General features: G+C 43.4%; 1 protein-coding gene across 2 annotated transcripts in view; it reads left to right on the top strand.

The window, feature by feature from the left end:
- Positions 1-18,654, top strand: part of SNX29 (sorting nexin 29) — a 581,450-nt gene that overhangs the window by 154,047 nt on the left and 408,749 nt on the right. For both annotated transcript variants that reach the window (XM_090279147.1, XM_090279146.1), the window contains 2 exons: positions 5,301-5,364; positions 7,870-7,998. In XM_090279147.1, the coding sequence (XP_090135273.1) occupies positions 5,301-5,364; positions 7,870-7,998 (193 nt within the window). The remainder of the gene's footprint in view (positions 1-5,300; positions 5,365-7,869; positions 7,999-18,654) is intronic.

Genomic DNA, 18,654 nt, shown 5'->3' with positions numbered 1-18,654 from the left:
TAACCTTTGGCATTTTAATTATGATGTGTCTTGGTGTGGTCCTCTTTGGGTCCAAATTGTTTGGGACTCTGTGCTTCCTGGACTTGTATGTCTTTCTTCTGTGCTAAATTAGGAAAGTTTTCTTTAATTATTTTTCAAGTAAGTTTTCAATTTCTTCCTCTTCCTCTTTTGCTTCTGGCATCCTTCTGATTTGGATGTTTGCATTTTTGGAGATGTCCCAGAGGTTTCTAAGTCTATCCTTGTTTTTCTGAGTTCCTGTTTTCTTCTTTTTTTCTGGTTAAATGTTTATCTCTTCCATATGTTCCAAATTGTGGCTTTGAATCCTGGCTTTCTTCCCTTCTCTGTTGGTTTTCTGTGGATTACTCTTTATTTCACTTAGTGTAACCTTCATTTTTTCCTTTATTTTTCTGCTGTCCTTAATGAGTTCTCTGAGCAATCTGATAACCAGTGTTTTGAACTCTGCATATGATAGGTTGGCTATCTCCGTTTCATTTACTTTTTCTGGGATTTTGTTCTGTTCTTTCGTTTGGGCCGTACTTCTTTGTCTCCTCAATTTAGCAGCTTCCCTATGTTTGTTTCTGTGTATTAGGTAGAGCTGTTTTTACTCCCTCTTCTTAGTAGATTGACATATGTAGAAAAGGCACCTGTAAATTGTGTGAGTTGGAGCCTTAAGTAATTGCCAGTGTCGGACAACTGCTTCACTGCTTTGTGGCTGTGTGGTGAGGGGTTGGAGAGGGGACAGTGCTGCCACCTGACTTCTGGTGGTTTGCCTGGCACTCGCTTCATTTCCTGTCACTTCAGCCCCTTTCAGCTGCTGCTCCAATGGTGAATCCCTGAGTGAATGGGTATGCGTATGTTCTAAGACTGTGCTGCCCCTTTAAGCAGCAAAAATCCAGCAGTTTCTTCTGCTGCTCCAACCCCCACTGGTTTTTACAGCCAGAGGTAACTGGGGTCTGTCTTCTTGGTGCTGGAACCCTGGGCTTTGCGGTCTGGCCTAGGGCTGGGATTGCTCATTCCTAAGGTCTCCTTCCCGTCCATGTCTCTGCTGCCTCTGCTCATCCCACCTATCTGGATGAATGTGGCTTCTTTAAATCCTTTGTTGTCAGACATCCATACGGCTTGATTTTCTGATGGTTCTGGGTGTTATTCGTTTTGGGATCTGGTTGTGATTCTTTCTGTTGTTGCATGACGAGGAGAAGCGTGTCTGCCTATGCCTCCATCTTGACCGGAAGTCCCCCCAGTTTAATTTTTTTTAATTAAGAGGGTATTTTACGAGGGTTTGAGGGAGGGAGGGAGGACTAGGTAGAGCACAGATAATTTTTATGGCAGCAAGACGATTCTGTTAGATACTGTAATGGTGGTTAGATGTCATTATAACATTGATCCAATCTTATAGAATATACAGCTCAAGAGTGAACCCTGATGTTAACTTGGGGTAATTATGATGTACCAGTGTGGGTTCATCTTTTGCAGCATATGTATCACTTGGGTGGGGGAATGTTGATAATGGGGAGGCAGGCTCTGCATGTGTGGGGGCAGGGGTATATGGGAAATCTCTGTACTTTCCTCCCAAGTTTTCTAAAACTGCCCCCAAAATACCTATCTTAAAAAAGGGAAGAGATTTCACCTCTTCCAGTCTCATATTGCAATTATGAAAACCCATTTCTTTGCTCCCATATGAAGTTCAGGCAGTTGAAAACCCCAGTGGGGAAGAAGGCCTGGTTGGAAATTTCAGAATTGCTGCAGGCTTTGGCATGCAGGAGCAGTACCCCGAGCGTGTGTCCGCAGCACACAGCTGCAGCCCCCTGCCTGCTCTGGCTTTCTGGAAGGTGGAAGCCAGTGTGAGAGTGTCCTGCCTGTGTTCAAGATTATGTTAAGCCTGATTTTCTTTCATGGCTATGGTGTCATGGGAATAAGTTACTGTTTTTTGTTTTGTTTTGTTTTGTTACACATTAATCAGTGTTTTCAGTTAAACTACTGTTTTAAACTAGCATTAGGATGAGTGCTAAATTGTCACTGCTCCCTGCTGCAGTCCATAAGAGGCAGTGCCTGGACATAGCACTACCCCATCTCATCTCTCCTCTGAACTGTACAGTTCCTGGGAGGTTGGGAAAGTGGGTGCTCTTCACCCCTTGTACCGGAAAAAAAGTCTCAGAGTAGATGAGACACTGGTCTAAGGTCTTGAGCCAGAACCTTAGTTATCTGTTGATGTTCAGAGTGCAGTCATACAGACTTTTATCGTAGGCACATGTGAATGTGTATTATTTATTATTCTCCATTAAGAAATTCTTCTTCAAGGACATTCCTTCCTTAGGTAAGTTGGGAGTCTGGCTCTCTTTTTGGAAAGGTACCTTGTAACCAGTAGGTGCCCAATAGGTGTTTACTGACGAATGAACAAATGCATGGGCTCTGAGCCGCCGTAACCCCAGGCAGAGTGTGGCCCGCTCGGTTGAGGCTTTCTCTGCTCGTGTGCCAGCTCCCTTCTCTCAGGAGCTTCAGGGGTGGGTGGGTAGCTCAGCTTCTTTCTGTCTCTCTAGGTGGATTAGCTTTGCTGTGGGTCTAACCTTCTTTTCTTCTTTTCTCAGTCCCACTCTCTCCCCCATCTTTCTAATCTTTCTTATGATTGTTTATGGAAATGTTGTTTTCTGCCTGTTTTCTATTATGAAAATTATCAAACATTGAGAAAAAGTGAAAGCATCATGTATAGCTCTGTCCTTACAACATGTGCCGGGAACTGAGCCCCTCAGTGTCCCGGTTGTGGCCTCATTAGCTGGACACATGCTATTCAGTGGCCTTGATCCTAGACATGGCACACAGATGACAGTGAGTGGTCTTCTCCTGGTCCTTCTACCTCAGTCCGTGCAGTGCTTTATAGTATCACCAGCTTGAAGCCAGAGGCCTTGGTTTGATCCTGGTTCTGACATTTAAAGGTGTGCGGTCGTGCGACTTACTGAATAACCTCCCCAGGTTTGTTCCTCACCTGTAAAATGGGTAAACATGACTGTGAGGCGTCAATAAAAGAATAGTTCTTACATGTACATCTCTGCATGTAAGTGGTAGCAGTTATTGTTTTCTGGGGTTAAACAGTTTGGAATTAGACAGATTTGGATTCAAATTCCAGGTCCTTTGAGCCTGTTTGCCTGCCCGTGAAACAGACTCAAAGATAGCTTCCCACAGAGCTGATGTGTGGCACCAGTGACGCATCTACATGACACACTTAGCTGGTGGGAGCTAGAACTGTCATCAAGCCCTCAAGACTGGAAGTTTCCTGAAGGCAGGGTCATGTGCTGTGGCCCCCCACCACGCCCTCCGACCCTGGCAGAGTCTTTGTCTGCCGGATTCTGCCCTCATTGCGTGCCAGTCCCACCTTCCTCATGTCACTCTGCCTTTCTCATGGGACCAAGCTTATGCCTTCCTCAGGACCTTTGCACGTGCTTTTAGCGGTGTGGAGTATTTTTCCTCCATAGAGCAGCATAGCTGGCACCCTCTCTTCATCAGGCCTCTGCTCATACGTCCTCTCCTCAGAGAGGCCTTTCCGGAGCACCGTGTGAAATGGCACCACTCCCCACCATCAGTCTCTTTCAACTCACCTCGCCTTTGTTTTCCTCCGGGCACTTTTCATCATCCCGAGTGTTATGTGCTTGCAGGCAGGAACTTGGTCCGTTTGTTCATTTTTACCTGCAGTTCCAAGAATAGTGCCTATACCTTGTAGGTGCTTAATGAATATGTGTTGACCCAGTATTTGAATCTTCCTTGGTGATGCCTTGGTGACAGCAGGAGAGAGACACCTGAGACATACACGTCCTCACAGTCACCTTAGAAGTCTCACAGTATAACCCACAGGTTTTACATCTTTGAAAGTGCGATGAGGAAACCAGTGTGAAGACGTCTTAGTCATATCCCCAGGGGACAGTCTATTTTTTATCCTGCTTCATCTGAACAGAGGGGCCTCTAGTGTCTGACCTAGAGGCTGGGGAGGAGTGCCCATAATTCATTCCTTGCCTTTCTTCCCCATGAAACCTGGGCTGTGGGCTTTTATCTCCTTCGTTAACGTCTGAGGACAGCATTGGCCCCATGACCCCATTTCTTCCTTGGGGAGTTTGGCAGGCTTCTGTCTCCCTGGGCTTCTGAGAATAAGGGGACAGAAACCCTATTTATATATGTATTCTTCTTCTCCTTTTTATTCCTTCTCCTTCTTTGTATTTTATTTATACCCCAATAGAATGGGACAGTGACATACATTTCTTAGGTGGATGCAAAGGATTACATGAGATGGTGCCAGTAAGGACTTTGAACAGAGCTTGACAAGTGTAAGGGTTCAAATTTTAGCTAAAAGTAAGAAACCAACAAACAAAACCTGTTTCCAAAAGAAGATTTGAAGCAGCGTGTTAAAACAAAAATGAAACAAGGCCATCGATACGTATGTTGCCACAGGTGGAACTACAGGCTGGAGGAGAAGACAGAGGGAGGGCAGAGCACGTCTCGGTTTGCGTGTGACCGTACACACTCACTAGATGCTCAGTTTTGACTGTGAGCTTCCTGGTCGCCAATCTCAGGCTACTAGGGTGTCTTAGGGGGAAACACTGGGGCTCCGGGGGAAATTCGGAAGTTCCTGGTCTTGATACCTGAGAGATATGGTAAACAATGTCTTTAATATGTGGTGGACAAGTGACAAGAATTGTTTCGTGTAGATAGGAAACTTGGGTGGTTATTTATTATAAAGGCATGATTTCCTATCAGTGGATTATTTCTTATGTAGACGTTACCTAGAAGAGTAGCTCCTGTAAGTAATTATGGATTGTGTATTGAAAAGCCTTCCCCTAGAGTCTCACCTGTGTACTAACTACAGAAAATGGTGTGGGAAAGTCAGATATCTCAGTAAACTTGAGTAGTCCTATGCCATTGTGGGCTCAAATGTCACTTGATCTGCTGTCTGATCTGCTGTTGATAGACAGCTGTAATTGGGAATATATCATTGTTTGAAACAGATGTTGTCCAGTAGGAGGAACTTGGAAAAGCACTCAGAAATTGCAAACCTTTTTTTCCAGTGCAGCTGAGTATATTCACCAAGGAAGCACCTCCACATTTATTCTCATTTTACCCTGCCCTTCCATTCCGTGTGGCTAATAAGTGAGTAACTGAGACCACTGGGTAACTTAGACTGTATAGGAATTATTTTGAAAGGAAAAGGGAACTTGGCTAGACAAGTCACTGTAAATAGCACATAATCCAGATTGATGAGAGGACGGTGGAGCAGGTGAGATCTGCTGATTAATTTTGACTTTGCTTTCTTCCCTTAGATGAACTGCGACAAGCCATCGTGGCCATGATGAATAGGAAAGATGAGCTGGAGGAAGAGAACAGGTATTGTGATCTTCAGGCTCAAGGCAGAGTCTCTTCCTTTGACATTCTACCTCTAGGACAGAGAGAATATCACAGATGAAGAAAATTTTGCTTTATTGGCAAAATTGTGACCAACTATTTTTAATTTTTTTTTTGTCTGCAAAGCACCACTTCATATATATATATATATATACACACACGCACATAGACACACACACACATATATATATGTATATATATATTAGTCTGAATATTAGCAAGGAGTGAAAACCTTACAATCATGGCACCACCTTAGAACAAATTAAAAATTTTGTAAACCTCTTCAAAAACAGCCTTATTGAGATATAATTCACATACCGTACAGTTCACCCATTTGACTTGTACGAGTCAGTGGTTTTTAGTACATTCACAGCTAAAATTCACTACAATTTTAGAACATTTTCATCACATCCCATATACCCATTAGCTGTCACCCTCTGACCTGCTCAAGCAGTCTCTGGAATAACCTTTAATTGAGGGCCTATCTACTATGTTCCAGGCACTTCGAATACTTGTCTTAAAGTTTTCTCAAATAAGGGATTCTTCGGGCAAGAAGGTATTTGAGTTCTTTTGACTTCCTCAAAAGCTCAGTTGCAGACATTGAGAGGGAAAGGGCTTTTTTTTTGTCTTTTATTCCCTGTTGAAATCAGTGCTAGATACCAGGAAGGTGTCATCTGTGTCACTACAGTCTGGCTACCTGCACAGGAGCTTCTCAACTGCCAGCACCTGGTGTCGGCTACAAGGTGGTCAGCAGAGTGATTTGCCTACAGTTCCTTGACTGCCTCCCTGGGGATTCGGGGTGGCTTGTGTGTGCCTGCATGTGCGTGCCCACACGTGTCGATATTTGTTCATGTCGCCCTTTTATTCTTTTTCTCAGAGCAGAAATTAAGCATCCATGGTGACATGTAATCATGATTCTTCTTTTTAAACCTTATTTTGGGCTCTGCTTGACAAGCTTCTTTCTCCCTCATCCTTTATGGAAACATATAAACTCAAGCATGATTTCTAAAACAAAAGAGAATTTTTAAAAACAGAATCCTCAGCACTGTTTTCCAACTAACACTTTCAACAAAAGGCATGTAGACATTGTAGGATTTTTTCCCACTTGCTCCAGCAGAAGCTGTTGTCTTGGAAGAATCCTTAGGTTTTGTCTTCCCTTGTGAGAAACAATAGTCACTGCCTGTCAATTTCTTCTTCCCAGAGAAAAAAACACATCATACTGTGATTTGTGTCAGGGGTCCCAGGCCCCAAGAAGGGAATTTTCTCAAAACTCTCAAGAAACATAGGCCTTGGAGAGTTTAGTAAACTGCAGGGGTGGGGAGGTCATGCATTTCTGCTTATATATATTCTGATGTCACATGGCAAGTGTCCTCTAGGTTTGGGAGGCAGATGCAACAAAATCAGTAAATGTTTTCTAGAAATAGCTATTTGAGGTCCAGTGAAGTAAATGGTCAGGAGAACCATGTTTGGCTCACTTCTAGGTGCTAATTTATGGTTATTTCTGGATGAGCTGCTATCTTCTCTGCTACTTAAGACAAGGATGACAGATTCACAACTGAACATGTTTTGGTGGGTTAAAAAACTCCAAATATAATATAAAATATATGCAATGTCAAACTACATAGCTCTATAAAACTCTATATATGCTTGTGTAACCTGGAGATAGCAGAGGGACAGGGTTATAGTGTGTTTTGTGGGTAGAAGTGGAAAATGAGGGTAGACAGCTATCAGGTAATCTGAGTCTGTATTCTGTTTTTATGGCTGAGATTATTCTTTTGGTCTGAACTGGCATCCTTTCCTTCATTAAATCTCTTTTTCAGTGTGGCTATAACAAAATGGCTTCAGTTTAATGTACCCTACCTTTGAGTGGGATGTCTATCAAAGGGCTTGCTTGGGATTCGTTCAATTCATTGTTTCTCTTGGTTTGAACCGACCCAGAATCATGGATACAAATGTTTTGATGGTTGCCAGATGGGAGGGGAGGTGTGGGGGAATGGGTGAAGAGGTGAGGGGATTAAGAAGTACAAATAGGCAGTTACAGAATAGCCACGGGGATGTAAAGTACAGCATAGGAAATGGAGCCGCCAAAGAACCTACACATGATCCATGGACATGAATAGTTGTCTGGGGGTGGCCTCAGGGAGTGGGTGAAGGGGGCAGAGTGTGGAAAAATTGGGACAACTGTAATAGCATAATCAATAAAAAATAATTAAAATAAAATGAAATTAAAGAAAAGCTGCCCACAGGCTATGGGCCTGGGGTTGCAGTTGGTTCCCCTGGGGTTCATCCTAATTATTACTTTGAGGCTTTTGAGAAGAGTTTGGTATCTCCTTACAGGAATTTATATGGGTAGACATGAATTATGATTTCTGCAGAACCTTGTGGAAAACAAATGCATTAGAACTTGACTTAGGTAAATAACTGTGTTCTGGGCTCAATGGACTCTAGGTTAATAGCTTCTGAACAGATGGGCCCTCCTCTTCCCAGATCACTACGAAACCTGCTGGATGGTGAGATGGAGCACTCGGCTGCCCTCCGGCAAGAGGTTGACACCTTGAAAAGGAAGCTAGCTGAGCAGGAGGAGCGGCACGTCACAAAGATCCAGGCATTGGCAAGGTAGGAGGGCAGAGGAACTGGGAGGAAGGTGTGGGGAGGCTTTATTAAAAGCCAAGCACACATTTACCCGCACTTTTTAATTAAAAAAAGATAGTGAACAATGGAAATAAGATTTCTACATTTGAAATTTTAATATTCTATTGAATATGTATTGAATAATATGCACATGGTTCAAAATATAAATGGTTAAGGTATGCAATCTCCAGTGACCCTGTTTGCCCCTGGAGGGCAATATTACTGATTCCAGAGATGCTCCATGTATACACAAGCTGATGCATATATATGTACGTTCTTTTCATTTCCCTCCCTGCCTCCCTTTATTCTTTCCTTCCTTAATGCACAGTGGTGGTGTATTTTCCACACTGCTCACTTTACATTGTAGAGATTGTTCTGTGTTGCTGTACATAAGGCTGCCATCTTTAATGGCTCATATTTCATTGTCTGACTGCACCAGAATTCATTTGATCACTCTGCCAACAGCCAGGTGTTGAGGTGGACTTTAGTCTTTTGCTACTTCTAATAATGCTCCTGTGAATAACCATTGCTTTTATTATTTGCTCCTATATGACTGTATTTGTTGGAAAAATTCCTGGAGATAGAATTGCAAGGTCAAAGTTCTGTGCTTTTCTCAGGTGAACAGAGTTCATCAACTTGCCCTCCATGGAGGCTGAGCAACCTACGTTTCACAGTAGAGGGGAGAGAGCATGATTGCACAGCCATGCCCATGGGGTTCAGTTCCAACTTCTGGGCCTTTGATAATATTGCAGGTGAAAAATGACACTGGCAGAATATTTTTCATTCTCATTTCCCTAATTAAGGGTATGGTTGAGCCTATTTTTATTTAACACATTGCGTACGGGTAGCGAGAATTCTCGTCATTTCTAAAAGGCATTTAAATACCCCGGTACGCAACGTGTTAAGGCCGTTTTATTTTTCTGTGACTTCGTTTATATCTTATTAAAGAAAACTATAAGGTAAACCCCCCCAAAATCCCCGCTTCCATAAAAACATTCATCTTTATGGAATTTGTTCAAAGGGAAAGTTATTTTTCTCTACTATACTTAAAATCTATAGTCTGTCACTTTTTAGTCCGGCTTCCTCCACCACTGAAGCTTCATGTTAACCATTTCCGTAATATGTGGATGTAGCATTTCATTGCGTTGATGTACTATATTAAAATAAACGTTTGGTGGGCATTTGAGTTCTAGTTTTTCCCTGTTTTAGGTAAGACAAAGAGTTTATTGGTTGTTATATAAAACTACTTTAAAATAAGACCAGGAGATAAATATGCCTGTGGCTGTGCAGGGGAATGTCGAGCTGAGTAAATTCACAGACCCGCACTTCCCATCACTGGGCCGTCAGTGCGAGCACCACTAACGTAATTGTTATGTGTGTGTAATCGAAGGTTGCCACCGTGATCTCATATTTAACTTCAATGTGAACTTCTCTCCTTGCCTTACATTTTAAAATGACATCTCAAGAGCCGTCTGAGTCAGTTAAATGACTGTGAAAAATACAGTAATCCGTGCCTAATTTGGCATTTGTCAGCGGGACCACCATTTTACTTGGCCGTGCCAGGATTCTGTGGTGTGTGGTGTTTGTTCACAATAAAGGCTGATGTCTATGGAGACTGTGGTTCTGAATCATCAGAGAAAGACAGACTTATATTCTCTGTCACTTTTGGATTGTGTTAGGCAGCTTAGCCTTGAGTCCCTGCTCCATTGCGCAAAGGTTGTGTGTTTCTGGGTGAATGGCTTAGCTTTCACAAGTGTTCATGTCCTTGTTGATAAAATGGAGACGCTAATCTTATTTATGCGCCTGAGAGGATCGAGTGAGGAAGAGTGTATGTGGAAGGGCAGAAGGCTCTGGACATGAGCAAGCTGTTGCAAGTGTACTTCACAGGAAGCGTATTTTAGTATATGATAATTCTTAGGAAAATTTTAGACTGTGGATGGAGTAGAAAAAAGTTTTCTTAAAAGCAGTTTTATAATCTGAAATCTCATTTAAACAATGGGTAGTTAAGAGTTTGAGGTTCCTGAAAGTCTGCAGTTTGCAGGTAGAAGGAGCATCTATAAAATAAGCAAATATTTCAGGAAAAAACAAGAAGAAAGCAAACAGAGAAACTGGGTGTGTACGTTTTGAAAAATTCAACTGCTGATATGTTCCAGGCAGAGTTAATCTTTTCCAACTGTCAGAACTTTCTTCTTGCCACAGAAGAGTAGCTGTCAGTGTTATCAAGTGGTGGCCCTGTGTGGTCAGTTGCTTCTTGGGGGCTGTGGGGCACAGGCAGGTTGGGGCAATGGGGCAGTGGGGCAGGAGGCCAGGCCTATGTGTGTTCATTGGGGCCACCTTGTTCTCAGGTTCATGTGTGTTGAGATGGCAACTATCATAATGCCAGTGGTTTAGCCTAGTGATTGGTGGCAAAGATTCTGGCATTGGGCTGCGGGGGTCTATGGTTCTACTGCTTGTTAGTTGTGGGACCTTGGGCAAGTTACTTAATTTCTCTGTTTATATTTCCTTACTTATAAATTGAGGGTAAGAAAATGCTCTATTTCATAGGGTCAATGCACAGTAAAATGAGAGACCATATGTCAGCTCAATAAATGTGCTTCGTAAATGCTCAATAAATGTTAACTATCATTATCAATTTTTAGTATAATAATTATATTACTAAGAAACCTTGCCTAATCAAAAATTACAGTTTAATGGCAGTGGTGCAAAAAGAATTAAGTACTAGGCTATTTCAGACTCAAAAATTATTTTTGCTATAAGTATTCTAAGAGTGTGTTTGTGTGTATGAGTGTTTTTCTGGCTCCGAGTATATGCTAGCTGTAAAACCGAAACATCCTTGAACAAATTGAGCATTTTATTACACATTTCTTTTTTTGCTCAAAATTAATGGCTTTCCTTTCATGCTGTCATGGCTCAACCAATTTCAAGGTCATATAGCCAGCCCAATACTTGTGTGGCCCCAAGCAGCTGCTTGTTTCTGAGGTGGAGGCATTATACTCAGTAGCAGTTCAGGGTAGGTAAATCTTGTTCCCTAAGTAATTGGTTGCCGTACTTCCCACCGAGTGCAGAAAACTCAAGCTCTGAGACAGGTGTTCACAGAAAGATGATGCACATTGACATGGGAAGTACCTTTAGAGGAGCAAGTGAACAGGGTCATTGGATTGTTGGGGAGACATTTTCTTTTCTGTTCATTGTATTAGTTATCTCTTGCTGTGTAACAAATTGTCTCCAAACTTGGTAGCTTAGACAACAAACATTTATGATCCTTCATAATTTCTGTGAGTTAGGAATCGGAATGGCTCAGATGGTAGGTTCTGGCTCTAAGTTTCTCATAAGATTGCAGTCAAGCTGTTGGCCAGAGTTGTCGTCATCTGAAAGCTGAAGCTCACTCATGTAGCTGTTGGCAGGAGGCTTTAGTTCCTTTTCACGTGGGCCTCTCCAAAGGGCTGCTCACAAAACAGCAGCTGGCTTCCCAGAGTGAGTAACTCAAGAGAGAGAACACATGCAACATGGAAGCCACTGTGTCTTTTATAACCTAGTTTTGGAAATGAGACAAGATTATTTCTGCTATGTTCTGTTGTTACATTGATCAACCTTGGTGTGCACGCCAAGAGGTGGGGATTGTTGGGGGCCATCTTGGAGGTTGCCTACCATGTTCACCAGACTTCTGTTTCTCCTTGGGGCAAACAATACCCCAGTCTTTCTTGGCAGGTTCTTCTCCCTCCTGCCCCATGTAGTTTGGTGAGACTGACCCTACCACTGCCTGCCCTGGGTCCCAGAGTAGGCCAGATGATCCAGGCCTGGGCAGTCAGCTTGTTCCATTCCTCAGCCATCGTGGTTGGGTCAGAGAAGGGCATGAGGCCAGGCTGATCTGATAAGAGCCAGTAATAGCATTCCTGAGAGAATATGATGTAAGCCAGTTGTTGGCAGCTGTCTTTGCTACTATGTGGGAAGATCCACATGCTGACAACACAGTGGAGAACAGCGAGAGAGAGAAACCCATAGGTCCTAACGATATTGTTTTAGCTCCTGGATCCAGTCTTTCCTGAAGCTGTTTTTCCTCTGGAATTTTCAGTTATGTGAGCCAGTAAATTCCTTTTGTATTTGAGCCAGTTTGTTATTGGTCTTCTCTCATTTGTAATTCTGAGCCCTAATTAATGAGGCTTCTAGTTTGGATTGGAGCAAGTCGTGTTTTCTCTGTGTTCCCTCAACAATCAACCTGCCAGGCCCATGAAGAGACTTCCAGTTTGTTGTGATTCAGCAAGGATGTGAACATGACTTGCTAGACTGTTTGTCAGAACAGTGTTCAAGGCCTTTTCTCCTGTCTCTCATGTCGGGACCAGCCTTACTATTACTCTTTTGTCACAACTTTCCTGTTGAGGACCTCTGGTGCACTAACAGGAACATGTTGTCAGTTGTGTGACCAGAGCCATTTCCTTTACCTCTCTGAGCCTCTGGTTCTTCGTCTGTTTAAAAATTTGAAAGGGAGTGGGAGACATGGGCCCCCTTCATACTTCATGTAAGGATGCTGTGCAACTGTGTCCTATAATATAGCCTTAACTAGTATTAGTATGCTTTTGGCAGTGGAAGCCCAAACCAAATTAACTTCGGTCAGCGGGAATTTTGTGTGGCTATAACTGGTCGGTTTCTTCTGGTGTCACTGGACCTGGGTGCTCCAAGTGAGGTCAGTGCTCTTTCTCCCCTACTCTTGGCTCGGGGCCCTCTGAATGTTAGTGTCCTTCTTAGGTAGGACCTCTGCACACAGCTGTGAAGATGGTCTCTGGGAGCAGGAAGCCTGGCTTATATCATATCCTCTCAGGAATGCTATCATCGGCTCTTAATCAGATCAGCCTGGCCTCATGCCCTTCTCTGACCCAACCACGATGCCTGAGGAATGGAACAAGCTGACTGTCCAGGCCTGGGTCATCTGGCCTACTCAGGAACCCAGGGCAGGCAGTGGTAGGGTCAGTCTCACCAAACTACATGGGGCAGGAGGGGGAAGAACCTGCCAAGAAAAATTGGGTAGTGTTTGCCCCAAGGATCCAAGGAGAAGACAGTCCCTTTCTCCTCCATATATAACATTTTAGGAAGACTCTTACTGGGCATATTGTGACCAGGAGTGAGCAGAAGTCCCCATGGCTGTTAGGTCACGTGGGCAGATAAATCATTTCTTTTATACTTTCTCATAGGATTGTGTGGAAGATTATATGAGCTATAATGCTCCTAAAGCAGTCCATGCAGCTCAGGGTCATCCTAAGTGCTTAGTGGATGTTCTCTGCTTTCTTCTTAGCTGGTGCCTTGCCCACGGGTGGCTACAGGTGCCGAGGCTAGGCCAGATCTGTGGATTCTTTCCTGTCCCAGCTTCCCTTTGCAACAAGCATCTTGGAGCCTTTCGCCACTGGCCTTCATCTGACCTTCAGCTCCTCCTGGTGTTATTTTTCCAGCCCTGCCTGTCCAGCATGTATCTCTTTGTTTATATTTCCCTGTTGGGCTGCTGAGCAGCAATCTGCTGTGACACTGTCCTGCATGCGAGACAGAACCATGCGGCACATTGCAAGGGAAGGCTGTGTCACGGGCCTTCGGAGGCCCCCTGGGAGGCCTTTATTGGTTTTCTGTGAAGGCTTTAAATCTCAGTTTCTACCCTGATGCTCAGTCTTTGCCTTTTTTGTTGTTGTTTTTAAATTATTGGAGAAATATGAAGGCTGTGTCTTTTGAGAAAAAGGACAGTAAATTGCTTCAGGGTCCAGCTAATGCTGTTGATTGTTTTTTAATCACAAGACTTAAATGGTCAGAGTTGAGAAAGTCAAACATGGAGATACTGGCTTTAAATCTGAGCCTGTCCTGGGTTAGGGATGCCCTTTGGAACTAGGAGTCTGGACCTTTGCATTGCCAGCCCCCTGTTATAATAGATGCTCTGACAGGGAAAGCCAGTAGGCTTCATCCTATTGCCAACTCTGAGAGTGGCTGCTTGGGGTTCTGGGCTGTGAAGGACTCTGGGGTCTCATCTGGGCTGAGCAAGGAGAAGTGCTGTTCCCTGATTACCGATGTCTTCTGTGGACAAGGTAAGAGGGAGTGGTGACAAGCATGCCAGGCATTCACTGTTCCTGTGCTAGTGCTGGTGGAGCAGTGGAGCCTGCTTGAGAAAACCCCAAAGCCAAGATGGCAGTGTTGCACAAGAGACTGAAAAAGGGAGAATTTGTCATTTTTTAAAAAGAAGTCCCCATTGTTCAGTTCTGTCTGGTAAAAGCAACATACTCTGGAGGAATATCTCATGTAAAACAATGAAACTTTGCTCTCAGGTAGAGACCAGAAATAAAGCCCAGTTTTTGTTTGTGCATCTTTTAAAAAATTAACATTTTCTTTATTGTCTGATTCAAGAAGCTCATGTGTATGGCCCAAGAGTTGGGGAGAAAGAGCAGATTCTTTCCCTAGAAGAGTTGCTGTAGTGGACACTGTATTGTCTTTCTAAAAGTCCCCTCTACATTTCTCTCACTGAAGGACCAGCCATGACTTGCTTTCTTTTTTTTTCTTCCTTGATTGATGGTGGGGGTTGAACTCTCCCAAGTGCCATAGTTCAACCCTGGCTTGTCTAATACGGTAAAGAGAATTCTCTCTGTTTTTCGTAGTGATTGGTTCATGCTTGACTCAGGTAGGTGTGGTAATTGGACTTTCTTCAGAAAGTGGACATGTGATCTAATTCTGGCCTGGGAGACCTGGTTGGAGGTTTGCTGGGACTTCTGATGGTCCCATGGTCATGGGTGCCTAGAGTGGCTCCCTTCATCTGCATCACATGCTGTGAGGGCATAAGGGCTGAAACTTCTTTATTCATTTTACTGTCATGAGGGAGACAGCCTCAGGGTGGGCTTATGCTGCATCTTGGAATGTGGAGGGGTGGAAATGAGGGAATTGGGTCTGATTCCATCAACGTGTTGCTGAATCAACTTCCCCTTGAAGCCAGATTTTCCACTTACATGGACCCTTTGCTGTATGCCAGTTTGAGTTTGATTTTGATTTTGATTTTCTTGTTACATCAAGAGCACTCACTGATGCAGAAAGCTTTGCCCACCATCTCCTACTTGACCATAGCCTTGCTTAGGTCCCTCTGTGCTATCCTTCCGTGGGAACCAGAGAAAGTATTGGGATTCATTCTTCATTTCTGTAGTGGGATGTGTTATTCTTGCTCACAGGCCTGGGTGGCACCTCACCTCCTATACCCCCTGGAGCCAGGAGGTGGCTAACTTTTCCTCATTGACTATAGGGGACAGACACCTTTCCTCAAGCAGAGAAAATCAGGGGGCTTCTGCCATCAGATGGCGGGGGGCAATGAATGCTGGGTAGGCAAAGACAGATGTTCCTTGCAGTGGGCTCCTCTCCTCAGCACATCTGGGTTCTGTAGATTTCTCAAAGTAAAGGTACTGTGCTGTCACTCTTGAGCCAACTGTGATCAATGAATCTTGCCTTAAGCCATTCTAATCTGTCGTCCAATGTCCCTGTGCTGTGTTCTCTTTAGTGGCTTTCCTCGTAGGATCTTAATATTCAGTAATAATTTGACCTCACTAGCAGGCACTGAATCTAGCTATTTTGGCATCTTTAGATGTTTACTTCTTAGTCTTAGACGAATCAGTATTTCTATTTTTAGAAAAATATTTGATAACCAACTTCCCCTTTACTACTCTTGAAATGAAATTCATAGCTAATATATGAGGGGGGACCCAATAAAACCAGAATTATCTTCTGGAGGGTGGGCCCTTTGTAGTACAGGCTTCCCCCGCTAGGTGAGTGTTCTACGTACCCATCTGTATTAGTGTGTCAACTGGTGATGTTGTGAGAGGCTGCATTGGGCTTCAGTGAATTTATTTTTTTTTTAAGACTCTTTCAGGGTGTTTGCCCATTTCACCCCTGCCCACACTCCACTGTGTGTTCAGCAGTTTTTGACCAAAAATGTCATGACCCTTGTGTCCCCCTTCGTATTCACCTGATCTCACCCTCAAGTGACTTTTTATTTGTTTCCCTGGAAAAACAAAGTCCTCAAATGGAACTGTTTTGCTAAAGAGGTGAAACAAAAAAAACAACAGAAGCACTAAAAGGTATCAAAATTGAGGAGTCCAAAAACTATTTTGAGCAGTGGAAAAACATCTCTATAGGTGTATTGCATCAAATGGAGAGTACTTTGAAGGTGACTGAAGTTTAAACATGTAAGAATAAATACACAAGTACTTATAAATAAATACCAGCTTTTTTGGGGGGGCCCTCATAACCTACCTACACAACTAACTTCTTAAAAATTTGCTATAAATGCTAACTCTATGAAGGAGAAAGAAAAGGAAAGTAATTTATAATAGAAAGTAGATTTCAATATATATTCACTGGGCATGGCTTTGCCAGAAAACATGAGGTGGTTAAGTGCCTGCACCTACTTATAATGCATAAGTTTGGATTTAAAGGCAGTAAGAAGATCAGAACTCATTCTTTATAAGCAGTACAGAAAATGAAAGAGCAGAGCTGGATGGACTCAAGAGTAAAAACTAATATATTCAATGTATATTAAATGAATTCGATTGTAGGCTGAGATTATAAACAAGTTTTTCACCTACACACTGGGCTGTCAGGACAATTGAAAGTATGGCAGAATGTAGGTTGCTCTTGGTTGTGGACTGCCTTGGCTTTTCAGGGCAGCTAGTGTCCCTGGCCCTACCCTGTAAACGCTGGGAGCACCCCTTCATCATTGTGATGTGCAATAGTGTCTGCACACGCTTGCCTTGCTTTAACTTTGCTATACATTGCACTCACAGGGGGCACTTGTGCAACAACTGTGCCTACACCTCTAGAAGGCAGTGCTGGTCCCCAGTGAGAATAATTGCCTTAGGTCTTTCTCCAGTGTTTTCTTCAATACCATTTGCAAGTTTACTATCAGCATTTTGTGTTTAGGCGCCTTCTGGTCCATTTTCAGTCGCCTCCCTCTTTTAGAGTTTTTGGCTTGAGATGGAACCCTATTGAGCTCCTATAGTGCGTCCCAGCCCACCCTGGTTCTCCTGTCTCTCACGTCTCTGTGGGCATGAAGTTTGCTTCCTCGAGGTTGCTGATTCTCTCACTTGGCAGAGTCTCATTGGCTGAGTTGGGCTCTTCATCATTCATTAGCCATCCTTGTCAGCAGCTGATGGGTCTTCAATGACTTACACCAGAGCAGCCAAGGAGAGTTGAGGCATGGGGTGGGACCGCAATGAATGCAAGACACATGTGCCAGGGCAGGAGGCAAGATGGCTTGGCAGTTTCCTGAAGTCTAATGCTGCTGAAACTCAGTGACAGATTGATGGTTAGTTAATACTCATTTGTTCATTCGTTGATTCGCTCATCAAATATCTATTCCCTGTTAAACTTAGTCAAACAGAGATAAATAAGATGCAGCTGACTCTAACCTATAGGTATTGAAAATCGAGGGAAGGATATATAAACAAAGATTTTAACCCTTTGGCTGACAATTCCTTATGCTTCAGTTGAGTTGGCCATTGTTAGAAGGAAGTATAGTGTGATGGAGTGAGGCAAGCCTTGGACTTGAGCCCTGCTTCTCAGGAATGGGACCCAGAGAAAGGTGAATGAGGCGTGAGGGTGCAACATTTAAAGAGGTGCTCACTCTGAGGGTCATGCAAGTGCTTCTCCCACTTCTGGCTGTGTGATTTTAGGTGACCATTTTATCCCTAATACTTCTTGCTTAGAAAACTGGGATAATATAATAATAATAGCCTCTCTCTTATAGATCCTATGCAAGAGCTGATGCAAAAGAGTGCTAAGCACAGTGAGTGCCCTGAGCAAGTACTTAGTAAAAGCCAGCCGTGATTATTATTGGTTTTGTGGAAGTAAATTATTCTTCTATTCAAGACTGCAAAGAGTCATTTTCTGGGGTTCACTGAACCTGCTGTTGCTCAGGTGTAACTAATTTTCAAACTGAGAATTCTCTGGGGAAGGGCTAAATGCCTTGCTTTGACTTTGCTATCCATTACAGTCACCAAGGGAGCTTTTAAAACTATGTGCAGGCTGCCCTTCAGACCAATTAAGTCAGAACCTGTGGAGGTGAGACCCACACTGCTCAGGTAATTCCAGTGTGCACCAAGGCTGACAACTGGTGGCTTAGAGCAGCGCATCTCAAGTGCACCTGGGAATCATGGTAGATTTCAGACTGTGTTTCAGCAGTTCTGGGAGGGGTCTGATACGTATTTCTAATGAGCTCCCGGGTGATGCTGATGCTGCTGGCCCTAGACCATGCTTGGAGTAGCAAGGGCTCAAACAGAATGCTAATGATGATCTGAAAGGTTAAGTTCAAATATTTGAGAATACTGGGGCTCTTAGCTGAAGGCACTTGTGATTTTTACCTCAGAACTGAACTCGGGGTTAGTTTGTTGGTTGGTTTCTTTGAAAAAGACAAAAAATGCTGTGACCCACTACAGGAATGACTACATTGGTCATTTTTACTTTCAGTTTTATTTTTATGTGAACTGTAAACGATGTTTAGGCTTGCTTTTTTGGTGGGTTTTAAAGGATCTGCATGTGAGCTTTTAACATGAGCCCATCCTCCTGCTATTTACTTTGCTCACCCAACATTGAGTGGAAGGCTTTCAGGTTAAGATACACACAAATGGGGTTCTAGGA

The sequence above is a fragment of the Furipterus horrens genome, unplaced genomic scaffold (genome assembly GCF_987537825.1).
Source record: "Furipterus horrens unplaced genomic scaffold, mFurHor1.1.pri manual_scaffold_5, whole genome shotgun sequence".
Classification (NCBI taxonomy): Eukaryota; Metazoa; Chordata; class Mammalia; order Chiroptera; family Furipteridae; genus Furipterus; species Furipterus horrens.
The sequence above is the reverse complement of the archived record's forward strand: the minus strand, read 5'-3'. Positions and strand labels throughout refer to the sequence as shown.